The sequence below is a fragment of the Giraffa tippelskirchi genome, chromosome 10, assembly GCF_054371585.1.
Source record: "Giraffa tippelskirchi isolate mGirTip1 chromosome 10, T2T-mGirTip1v1.2.pri, whole genome shotgun sequence".
Lineage (NCBI taxonomy): Eukaryota > Metazoa > Chordata > Mammalia > Artiodactyla > Giraffidae > Giraffa > Giraffa tippelskirchi.
The window spans coordinates 63,055,112-63,068,037 of NC_137284.1; the positions used below are offsets into that span (position 1 = coordinate 63,055,112).

General features: G+C 37.7%; 1 protein-coding gene across 3 annotated transcripts in view; it reads right to left on the reverse strand.

The window, feature by feature from the left end:
• Positions 1 to 12,926, reverse strand: part of COL28A1 (collagen type XXVIII alpha 1 chain) — a 179,204-nt gene that overhangs the window by 116,689 nt on the left and 49,589 nt on the right. For all 3 annotated transcript variants that reach the window (XM_081531558.1, XM_081531557.1, XM_081531559.1), the window contains 3 exons: positions 11,442 to 11,510; positions 4,857 to 4,925; positions 1,960 to 2,028 (listed from right to left, as the gene is read on the reverse strand). In XM_081531558.1, coding sequence (XP_081387684.1) covers positions 1,960 to 2,028; positions 4,857 to 4,925; positions 11,442 to 11,510 — 207 coding nt within the window. The remainder of the gene's footprint in view (positions 1 to 1,959; positions 2,029 to 4,856; positions 4,926 to 11,441; positions 11,511 to 12,926) is intronic.

A 12,926-nucleotide genomic window follows, 5' to 3' on the forward strand; every position in this document is an offset into this window, starting at 1 on the left:
CAACATGGGTAAATATGTTTTATTTATTTATATTTGTGCTGGGTCTTCACTGCTTTGTATGGGTTTTCTCTAGTCGCCGCAAGCAGGGGCTACTCTTCGTTGTGGTGCATGGGCTTCTCACTGCAGTGGCTTCTCTTGTTGTGGTTCCAGTTCCCAGGCTCTAGAGCACAGGCTCAATAGTTGTGGCACACGGGCTTAGTTGCTCTGCAGCATGTGGGATCTTCCCAGATGAGGAATCGAACCTGTGTCTCCCGCATTGAGAGGGTGGATTCTTTACCACTGAGCCACCAGGGAAACCCAATACACTTATTTTAATGTCAGTTGTATTTAGACTACATCAGGATCTGCAAACTTTTTCTTAAACAGTAGGATAGTAAATATTTTATGCTTGAGAGTCATAATAAGGTCTCTTGCAAAACCAATGAATGCTGCTTCAGTAGTACAAAAGCAACCAGACAGGAGTTAAATGAATAGGTGTGTCTGTTTAATACTTTATTTACAAAAACAGGCAGCCCGCCCTATAGTTTGCCAATGCCTGGGCTAAATAAACATGCTTTTGTGAACAAAAGCACATGATTATATCATAATTTATATAATATTAAAAACCTGAAACTGTTATTAAGACAGGCCCTGGCAGATGTTTCTTAGTGGTTCACTTTGCATCAACCCCTAGTCTAAATAAATGTCCATAGAAGGAAACATGTAACGGACTCGAGTTCTAATTCAAAGCTGGGTTATTCTGATTCAGAACTTGATTGCTTATCATGAGGCATTCATTGCACCAAATGCTTTTCATGCTTTATCTCATTTAATCCTCACAGAAACCCTCTGAAAGTAAGCACCCCCATTTTCCAGATGAGGTTAAGTCAGGAAGATCCCCTGGAGAAGGAAATGGCTACCCACTCCAGTATTCTGGCCTGGAGAATTCCATGGACAGAGGAGCCTGGCTGTAGTCTCTGGGGTCACAAAGAGTCAGACATGACTGAGCAACTAACACTTTACTACTTTCAACTCCCAGTCACACAACTGATAGATTCAAGTCCTGTCCCTCCAACTCCAAACCCAGCTCATAATCACTGTTCTACAACTATTCAACAACTCATATAACAGACCTCTTTGGGGAATTACATTACATTTAAATATCTGTATTAAAGCTACTTCCTTGTTCTGTAAAATGGTGTATTTTTAAGAGTCCTTATCACAGAAGTGTTTACCTAAGCACTTGAATCCCAGAATATAAAAGAATAGGAAAAGAAGAAAGGAGAAGGGAAAGGGAATGAAAATCAGATAAAAGCTTTGCAATACAGGTGACACTGTCTTGATATTTCAGTGTCTTCTTTGCATGAGCTCCAGGTATAAAACCACAAATGCCTGTCAACAATTCCTGGAAAAGTTAATTTACTGAATTTATAACACAGTATTTGTGTTGTACTCAGTAGTCACTACTCCAAAGGAAGAAAGAGCATCTTATGTGTTTTTAGAGTGTTTTGGAATTGGAGTTACACCACCAGTGCTCAACCATTTGAACCAAGAATTGTATGATGTCTGAAATTTGTGTAGTTCACCATTTACTACTGTCTCTGCTACTTAAATACAGATACCTAGAAGAGACGGCTATGAGTAAATAGTAAACAAAAGAAATAAGAAATTCAAGTAGAAATACAACACCCAAGATAATCATCCACGTCAATTGTCATTCTAATATAATGATGTGTTTAGATATTGATATATATGTATGACTCCAAACTAATTGCCTTCTGTGTTTTTCACACATTTCTTATATCCTTTCCCTCTCTGGCAGCTTTCCCTTCCTACTGGTCTCTAAAATGTTTAAAGTTAACTGGATATCTGTGTGGTATGGTTGTCAGATTGTACATAGTTCATAAATGTACATACATAAAGAGCAATGGAAAGTCATTTTATTGGCATCTTTTCTGTTATCCACCCTATGTGCAGTACCTTGTCCCCTTTTATTGACGGGCCTGCTTCTCCTTGTGGGCCAGTTGGTCCTTGAGAACCTTTTTCACCCTGAAAGTATATGGGAGAGCTATCAATGCAGTAATAAACTTCAGGATTTTACAGGTAAAGCATTCAAAACATCAAAATTCACTGCTAACTACGAATGAGTAATTCTAACTCCAAGATTTGTAAATTGAAAAAAAATAGCATTAGAACATTCATAAATAAAAAAGAATCTGTTCAAGCAGAAAACTTACACAGCATTACTGAAGTGTGAAAAGAGCCCCATTCCTAATATAATCAGAAATGTCTGAAAGTGGGAGATCTAATCCATCATGTATCACAACTAACTGAATCAGTCTTCTGTTCCCTCACCATTTCTATAACTGTATCCATTACATAATGAGAATCTGTCTCTGTATATGAAATAACATACGCTAAGATGGAATTATTTATTAAGTGTTTAATACCAAAATTTATAAACATTTATTGAAAACTTAGTTTTAGAAGAATTTATGGAAAGTCTTTTTGGGTATGCTTCTAGAGTCACATGGCCTCTGTGAATCACTCTGGTTGTAATGTCATGTCAATGAAGTCGTAACACTCTGTCATTTGTATGAAAAACAAACCACAGAATTGATCAGAAATAGCACACATTTCATAAATTCATTTGAACCAAGAGTAAAATCAAAGAACATTTGCAAGAAACCTAGGAAAATATACTTTTATGTCTTTTCTGTAGTCATTATTTATTCACTTAAGCCCCACGTCATTGCAAAGTAGCCCCGAGAAGTACATACAGAAAACTCCCATTGGTCTTGCTGGTTGAGGAGTAAAGAATTCTGTCTAATGGGTTCTGATTGTTGCCACAGAGTACATCTGTGTACAGTCAATCCTAAAACAACACTGAATATAATGAGTTCTTTCTTTGATGAGTCAGAGGGCAATGCAGTGCTATGGGTTATTATGAAGGAATGTAACGTTATACCATGCCATTGAAACTGCCAGTAAAACATGCCCTGAAATATGCTTCTCAGTGTTTTATTTACTCTGTTCTCATGTATTTATTTCTTTAAACCCCACAGATTATAAGGAGAAATAATTCTGGCTGTTTGAGTTTTCCAGGTTGTTTGGGCTATACATAATTAGAAATTTACTATGTGCCAAAAAAAATTAAAGAAATTATGTATGATAAAACTTTCTGAAATGTGGTGCCAAATTGCTGACCTCTGCCTTCTTGTGATGATATTTTGTTTAGGCGAGGGCATTAGTAATGTCCCCTTTTGCAACATATTATTTCCATTTATATTATATATTTATATAAATAAATATATATATTTCCATCTATATACATATTATATTATATTTCCACTATAACAAATTAAAATTTGTTGTTTAACAAGGGCTTCTTTTAAAATTCAACCCAGCAGTCACTCACAACTTCATGTGATATATTTGTTTTAGCTAATTGATTTCCCTTCAGTTGAGATTTAGGTTTCTCATAGATAATTGAATATTGATCATGGTGGAAGAGGCTGAAAATGAGAAGCAGTTTTAGAGTGTAAGACCGTACTGAGAAGGTCAGATCTCAATGACTCAACTAAATGAAGTGGACGGTCTTAAACACTTAGAAAACAGTACATGCTTCTCTGGGTAGTGTGTGTACATGCATGTATGTCTGGGGGAAACATTTTAGGAAAGAAGGAAAGAGGATCCCCAATTTATCCTTGTGAAAGTGAAAGTTACCCAGTCGTGTCCAACTCTTTGCGACCCCCATGGATTGTATGGAATTCTCCAGGGCAAAATACTGGAATGGGCAGCCGTTCCCTTCTCCAGGAGATCTTCCCAACCCAGGGACCTTACCCACCCTGAAATTCTGTTGTTGCTGCACAAAGTGTCTCAGAAAATAATTTCCTATGTGGTTTTTAGCAAATGAGCCGTGTATTATGGGTAAAGAGTCTAGATCAGGGATCATCAAACTCCAACCCATTGGCCAACCCCTGCCCACTGCACGTTTTTTGTAGCTACAGCTCTACTGAAGCACAGCCAAGTTCACCCATTGTTTAGGGTTGCCTTCAGGCTTTAGCAACAGAAGTTAAGTAGTTGGAAGAGAAACCACATGGCTCACAAAGTCTGAAATATTTACTGTCTGGTTCTTTACAGAAAAAGTTTGCCAAGCCCTGGTCTAGAGGAACTTAAGCTACAAGAATTATATGTGGGAGGCGGTGCAAACATTTAACATCTCAACTGCCAGGTGAGAGGTAGGTCTTGCATAATATTTTGCTCCTTCTGGTAGTAAGGCAAATTCGATTCCCTCCATCCACCCACGTTATCTTTCTTATATTAATGGCAATAGTATGATAAATTGGTTTATTTGATTGTTTCTTGTCTGTTTCACATAACAAAGCTGTGGGTAAAACTTGGTGTGTGTGTGTGTGTGTGTTAGTCTCTCAGTCGTGTCCGACTCTTTGAGACCCTGTGGACCACAGCCCACCAGGTTCCTCCATTCATGGAATTCTCCAGGCAAGAATACTGGAGTGGGTTGCCATTTCCTTCTCCAAAACTTGGTAAATAGCTATGCTCAATAACTTAATTTCTGGGCATAAAGATGCTATTTATCCCTGTGGTTTTAATGACTATGAATGACTTTAAAAGATTTTCTAATTTCATATGCAGTAACTGTATGAAGCAGTAGCCTTGCAATTACTTATTTATAATTACAACTGTCACTATAACTTCATGTTAAGGGAAAATTTACATGCAAATTCATTTAATAAGGTGAAGATGGCCAGGAAAATACTTGACCTGGGATAATTGGCTAGGACACAGTTTTTAAATTTATAATTCATGATCATGCAATAGAATGCATTTCTCCTCCATGTAGAAGGTGCTGTTACCTTTGGTCCTGGAAGTCCTTCTCCTGGTAGGCCTCTCTCTCCTGGTGGTCCCTCAGGCCCACGGGCACCCTGGTTAGGATACAAGGGAGTGAGGAGCAAAAGAAGAGAGAGAGAAAATAGGAGAGAGGAGAGGGAAGGGAGGAGAGAGGAAGAAAGATAATGGTCACATTTCAGTTCACAGGGGCGCGCAATGATATAGTCCTAGTCACATGATTAGTGAGAATCAATCCTCCTAGTACACACCATGCTGATAAGTAGAATCATACAGTTGTGAAGAATAATATTCTCGTTGTATTAAATACTTGTTCTATTTGATTGGCATAAGAAGTTCTATTCTGATGTTCTCAAATTGGCAGAAAATGGAAGTGAAGTGATGCTTCAGAATAAGGATGAAGAAATCAATCCTATGAGGAAAGACTGAAAATGTAGGACTGTGTGGCCCGAAAAAGGATGCAAAGTGATGAAATAATTTAATTAGGTATCAGGGGAAGAAATTACCACACAGCTGTTTTAAAGCACTGAATTCTGTTTACGTGCTGTTTTAATTTCCATCCTGATAAATTCAGATTCTGACTTGAATTCTTTCTGGAACTGGTCGAATCCCCTGGAGGTTTATGTGCAAATAGAAATCTCAATAGAGTCTTTAAGAGGTAACAAGATTTTTGATCTCAATGATTAAAATGAAGACGTCCACGTGACTCTTGCTCCGAAAGGCACTCAGTGAGGTGAGGACTTCTCACATAAGAAAAGAAAAACAGTACAGTCTCAGGTTTTGAAATGTATGAACAGGCAGCATACTAGTTGAAAAAGACAACAACAAAATATTCACTTAAACCAGAAATTTTAAAAGATTATAAATTTGTTCTCTCTTTCTTCTTGACCAGAAGGCCGAAAAAAAAAAAAAAAAAGGTAGAAAGAAGACTAACAACACGAATGGTAGATGCATGAACTGGAGCTTTTCCTCTAGTGGACGTAGAAAGATAATTAGGACTCTCTGGCAGGGAAATAAATCTACGATGGAACAAGACTGAGTTGCCCAGAGCCCCAAAGGAGGTCCCCCCATGCAGACACTCTGAGTGATCTTGGGGCTCAGTATACAGTAATCTAGGGTGATTTAAGAGAGATTTTCTACTCAAGCCTGGGAGCAGAACTAGAGTACAGCATTACGCACATCAGTGACTGATCACAACTACAGATTTGTGTGAGAGAAAACTAATTATACCCCATATTTAATTTTGGGGGGCTTTCCTTAAAATCATCTTTTAAAAGGCAGCCTTCTTTAGTATTTATGCATAGCCAATTTAGTAAAGGGTTTAATTAAAGTGAAAAACTAGCATTTAATTCAATTTAAATTGCTGTGCTTATGGGAAAACTAGCTTTGAACCATCCAAGGGCTTAACCGAAGTCCTAATATCCATGACAGAGCAATCTAATGTTAGAGCAATTAACTAGGAGAAAAAGAAATATGGTGTGAAAACTAGATTGCAAACTAGACAGAGAAGCCCTAGCTACACACTGTACAAAAGAAATATTAACAAGTTATTCCTCTTCCTCAAATGAAAATAACCCAGTTTTCATGGAATGCAAAGGAGTCTTTTTCCAGTTTATTCAATTTTTTTTTTCCCATTCATTTAACGAATGTTTACCAAATGCCAGGTGGGTGCAAGTCATTGTGATAGTGTCTGAAAACAGCAGACAGCCGAACTCCTTGTCTCAGAGTTTACATTCGTGCATGATAAACTAAAAGCAGATTTGGGAGTCATTTGGACTGAGGTTCAAGCCACCTCTCCACTACATATCAGCAGTGTGATCCTAAATAATTCCATCTCTCTAAGTTCAGCACTCTCATCAAAATAGTGGTAACAATAGTACCTACTTCAACCACACGTATTAATATAAGGACTGGGTCAGAGAGATGTAAAGCTGTTACATATTAAGCACTCAATAAATATCTGCTTGCTATAACTATCAAAATTATTTTCCTTGGATCCTTCAATTGCTAAGAAAGTCCTTTTATGATGTTTTTACAAATAAAGTAGTCTCAGAGTATGGTTTATGTTAAGCAGTGTGGAGAGACACGTGCCACATAGAGTAAGCACTGACACTTTCGTCCATCTCTGCATTTCTGGAAGGCATTAGCCAAGGTGAAAATGAAAATAATGAAGACTTTGAGGAGTCACATTTTCCAAGCTGCTGAGAAAAGAGAGTTAACGCTTGTGAACAATCACTGAGGTGCATTTGAATAAAACAGTGATTCAAGGTTCAATTACTGGAAACCTGGAAACTGTCAGAGTAATATTCTGCACCATCAGTATATTCTCAAGTTTTCCAGTCAAGGTGAATGATAACTGCTAACCAGAGAAGAGAAAGAGCAGGTACTTGGGATAGATGAACTATACTTTCAATTTATTAAGATGGTACCAACAGATTATTTTTTAAAAGACAAAATTGCTCAGTAAAAAAGTACATTTTTCAAAGGCTATGAGAACTAGTTATTACTGACATTCTTATTTGGCTTCTAATGAACAGCTTTAATTAAAACATATCTAGTGGAAGAAATTAATTATCAATTAACAGAGTCTGACCAGAAATGCTTTATATGAGACATTAACAAGATAAAATATAATTGTCCATTATCATTATCTTCCTTAATAATCTCAATGGTGTGGATAATCAATAAAAGTGGTTTCAATATATGCTGTAGGCATTAAAGATAAATATGCTAAATAATATTAAAAATTATCCTTAATATTCAGTGAAATTTATTTTTAACTTCAAAATAATTAGTTTTACTTCAGGGGATTTTTCTTACTGAAAGTCCTCCAAAAAAAGCAAACAGAGCACCCTAAGAGTGTGAACCAATTTATTATTCTTTAATCAGTCATCTGTCAGATAGACACACAACTAGTGATAATCATATAATTAAAGATGGTAGCTGTCAGTTCATAGTTCAGTCAAGGAGCTGGAATATTAATTCATCTGATCAGATTTATATTACTATTGTATAAAAAGAGTAGTTAGTACTAAACTAGAAACCACTTGAAATGATTCAGGCAAAGAAACAAATGTAAAGAACTTTCAGCAGAAGCTTTGCCAGTCCTAAAATAAGCCTTTATGTTACTTTGAAATAATTCAAAAAACTCATTATGATTTTTATTATGATATTTTGGGACAGTATTTTCCTCCGTTTCTTGAGATTTATGGCCTCATTGTTATGATTTTAGTTCCCAATTATTTCACAGACTACACAGTGTCACTCTAATTTGTGTGATTGTGCCTTAGATCACAAGAAAACAAACAAGAATTTCATGTTCTGGCAATACTGTGAAGACTCTCTAGCTACAAAGAGAAAAGCAAATAATACAAATTTTTCTTTAAAATGAAGGTCCCCAAAATCAATAAATAAGGGAAGTTACAGGGTTTCAAAACAGAAAGAGAGCTGAACACTAGAGGTATGCCTATAAGCTAACACTGTAACTGTTCTGAAAATTGTGGTTGTGTACTAGGGCAAAGTCTAGGAGTCTAAGAGGAAGAAATGGGAGCAAACACTTAGGCTCACTCAGTGGAAGATGAGGAGGAAATTAGAACTGAAATCCCCCCATAAAACTAGGACCTTCTAAGTTATATATCTTCAATGAAAGGGCAGGGTAGAACACAGTGTTCCCATCAACACAGTGTTATGAGTGACAAGAATCTTGTGTACTTCGCTTGGGCTCTAAGTGGACCTGACAATTCCTAACCGGGTCCTATGCAGCGTATGGGTTTGTAGTTTCAAGTGACACCACGTTGGTGGTCCTGGGGCACCTTAGTCAAGGCATTGATATCAAGTATGTGCCTGGAGTACATAAGAGATGCAAATAAATGCACATTCCTCTCAAACATGCTCCAACATAGAACACTGGGGATTTCACAGTTAAACCTGGCTGACAATAAATTCAGATGCCAGAGTATAAAACATACAAGCAATTAATTCTCAGTGAGTAAAAGTGAACCAATAGATACCAAAAAAAGGGAAGGTAGACTTTAAATGACTAATGGTCTTAAGAATAGAAATAGGGGAACACATGTACACCCATGGTGGATTCATGTCAGTGTATGGCAAAAAAAGTACAATATTGTAAAGAAAAAAAATAGGTAAACTAATTTAAAAAAATAAAGTAAAAAAAAAGAATAGAAATATAAGAAACAAAGAGGACAGTATAGCAAAAATATATTAATAAAAAGAGGTAGATTTTTAAAAATAGCTTCAAGAATTTTAAAAAATAGTTATGAAGTTAAAAATACAAGGGATGATTTAAGGACATTTTCTAAGCAGACAAACATAAATTTGCACATTATGTTAGATTTTAGGAAACCACCCCAAAATACAACTAAATAATAGAACTCCTAAATAAATAGAGAATGGAAAAAGAAAATATCTGAAGAGATTATAACTGATAACTTGCAAAATTGTTGATTTCTCAGAGAGATGAAACCCGTGAATTTGAAGCAATATAAATGAAAATACATCCATATGTGTTTGCATCATAGTAAATCTATGGAGACAGTAAGACCTTCCATGGTGGATAGTAATGGCAAATCCTCACTTGATTATTGATGAACTGCTTGCCCCCACCCCTCACCAATTATGGCCATCATCATGGCCCCCTCCATTATGATAGAGTTCCATGGTAGCCAACATACTATCAGAAATGTAACTGGCCCTTTCCAGAGAAAGGTGACATCAGGCTTCCATGTACCTTTTGCAGATTGGACATAGTCAGCAGTGGCAATATCCAAGTTAGCTTTGTTAAAAGGAAGTTGATGTTGCTCCTGTGTATAGTCTCCATCCCAGCCACTCAGTAAAACTGAGTGGATGGTAGTAGAGCTAGGAAATGAGATTGATTGACATTCTATTTGCTTATTTAGAACTGTCTTTAAAATGGATGTGGTTTGGTGAGCATTTACCTAGGACACAAATATTTTCATACTCTGCTCATGAAGAGAACAGGAGTCTACTTCCAGCTAGGCCAGCCTAACGTGCTCAGTTTTGTTCTCCCTTTGTCTGTTCATATGGGGCTATAGGTATGGCTGGCGGGAAGAGTAACAAAGGAGAAGATGCCATCAGAGTCTCCAAGTCAATTACTCATGAAACTATTTGTATCTTCAAGAACTGATGCTGGACTTCTGCTGCATGTAACCTAGACATCTTATATAACACCCAGTTCATGATGAATAATTCAACATGTATGGTCACGTATTGTCCCTTGGTTAGCCATGCAGTCTCTTAGGATCCAGCAGCAAGGCAGAGCTGTTTATTAAGTTAAAAGTAGGTGGTAAGCCTATGGCTGATTCATGTTGATGTTTGGTAGAAATCAACACAATACTGTGAAGCAGTTATCCTTCAGTTAAAAATAAATTAATTTTTTAAAGGTAGGCATATGGAAGAAAAAGAAGAAGTCTTACGTTTGTTTCAAAAATCTTGGTTTCTTTTGGATAGCTCATAAAGATTTGATGTTGAAACACGAAACTCATTTTTATTCCCACTTATTCAGAACATTGTGAGAAGATTTTTTCATTTCTGTCAAAAACTTCCCAAAGTCTCTGCTGTACTCCCTCTACACATGGCAGCATGTCTGGGCCTGTGTCTTTCTAGCTGATGTCATTTGCTTTTCTAGGTTTCCAGTCTCCTCTAGTGTAGAATGAGCAGTGTCTGCAGAGAACTCATATTCTTTCTCAGTAGTTAAGTTTTAAGAGTACTATCTAGTTAGTGGAAGCAGCAGATAATTAAACCAGTATATTTTTCCTCTATTTGATGTTCTATTTTTTGAATCTGTGTATTCATACATTGGTGAAAAGTCTAACCCTCAAATAGTATGCTGCCATTTCATTCCCAGAGTATAGCAAGGAAGCACATATTTGTCTTAATATTTACGTGTGAGGAACTGCAAAACCCAATTGAAAGACCAACTGTTCAGTCAGTTGTTTTTATTTGTAGCCCAGCAAGTCAGCTACTGTTCTTTTCTAGAAGGATAATGATTACTTGAAAAGTTAAAAACCTTCTTATTCCAGAAATTATGTTTTATTCATTTCCTCTCCAGCTCTCTTTTGATAGAAATTTTTTTCCTTTCCAACAACAGTGAATATCAAAGCTACATAAGGTAGAAGCTGCAAATGGCACAGGTATTACCTGTCTACCATTATCAATTCTAACTTTAGAGTACACTCAGGATTGGGGGATTATTCTCAGTGATTTTTCTCATGATTATAGGAAAGTCAATTACAAATTATAGATATTAAGTCTGAATCTAGATCTCCTATCTCTAGGAGGAGAAAATTTTGACATATGAGAACGCTCTTCTTCATGGACAAGCTGATTAATTTAATAAGAGATTATACTAAGAGAGAGCCTATGTACATATCCTATAAATATAATTATCCTTTTTTCAAGTATTATGAAGACTAACACTTGGATCTGACCTTTATATATTTATTGACTTTTATTGTTCAAAAAGATAAAGATAGCTTAGTTTAACCATAGTCTAACCCAAAGGAGCACATAAGAATTTATCCTTTTAATTCCACCTAGAATTTTTGGTTACTCACTGTCTGGCCCGGTTCACCAACACCAGTAGGTCCTGGAGGCCCAGTTCTTCCTTCCTGACCTCTTTGCCCCTACGAGGAAGAAATTGTTGAATGCGAGCTTGAGTTTTTAAATAAAGAATACACGTAGCACAAAGTACCCTGGAGATTTCAACAAAGATAAATAACAAAATGTCGAACTTTTCAAATTCCTAAAGATTAAAAAAAGAAAAAATCTAAAGGAGGAAAGGGCTTCCCTGGTCGCTCAGAGGTAAAGAATTCACCTGCTAATGCAGGAGACGTGGGTTAGATCCCTGAATCGGGAAGATCCCCGGGAGAAGGAAATGGCAACCCACTCTAATATTCTTGCCTGGAGAATTCCATGGACAGAAGGACCTGGTGGGCTACCATCCATGGGGTCGCAAAGTTGGACACGACTCAGCCACTAAACAACAGAGCCTGAAAAACGCCTTGAATTTAAGTGAACAAATTGCCCCCAAATGTTCCTCATTCCTTCCTATCTAAATGCAATTTTAGTTTTCAGAAATGATTAGCAATTGGCAGGACAGACTGTGTGCAACTCGTTCTGATTACTGAGAAGACCAACAGACAATGCTTATGCTGCTCCCTGCCCCCTCGCCACTGTCCTGGGATGCCTCCCATCCCCCCCAACCCCTGCCCTGTCCTGTCCCATTTCACCTCGCCATTCATGTTTCACCTTTCATCTCCTGCAGAACCCTTCTCCAGTAACTCTGCCAGTATAAACGCCACATTCCCTGGAGTCTCAATGTGCTTATTGTCTAAATGCCATCCATGGTGACACCTGGTTACATGCGAAGTGCATTGTTTTGTACTGCTCTCTGTTTCAGCCCCACATTGAAGTCTTATTGTCCCAATGACATAGAAAAGCCATTTAAAATAAGCACTTTTGCTCTAGTACATCCTGCATGATGCGGAGCACCCCAGAGTGTTGGGTGTTCCAGTCCTTTCTGGGCTTCCCAGGTGGTGTTAGTGGTAAAGAACCCACCTGCCAATGCAGGAAACGTAAGAGACATGGATTCAGTCCTTGGATTGGGAAGATTCCGCCCTTCCTGCTGCTACTGCTGCTAAGTTGTTTCAGTCGTGTCCGACTCTGTGCGACCCCATAGACGGCAGCCCACCAGGCTCCGCCGTCCCTGGGATTCTCCAGGCAAGAACACTGGAGTGGGTTGCCGTTTCCTTCTCCAGTGCATGAAAGGGAAAAGTGAAAGTGAAGTCGCTCAGTTGTGTCCAACTGTTAGCGACCCCATGGATTGCAGCCTACCAGGCTCCTCCGTCCATGGGATTTTCCAGGCAAGAGTACTGGAGTGGGCTGCCACAGCCCTTCCTAGTTTCCAACAAACCTCTCTGTCAGCATTTACTTATTCACTGTCAGGGTTCTTCCGACTTCTTCCCCTCTATGCTTATTTGATGTGAGCAGGTGATAGTTGATGTGTTAAGGTATTTCACATCCTAATGACGTTTTTGCAT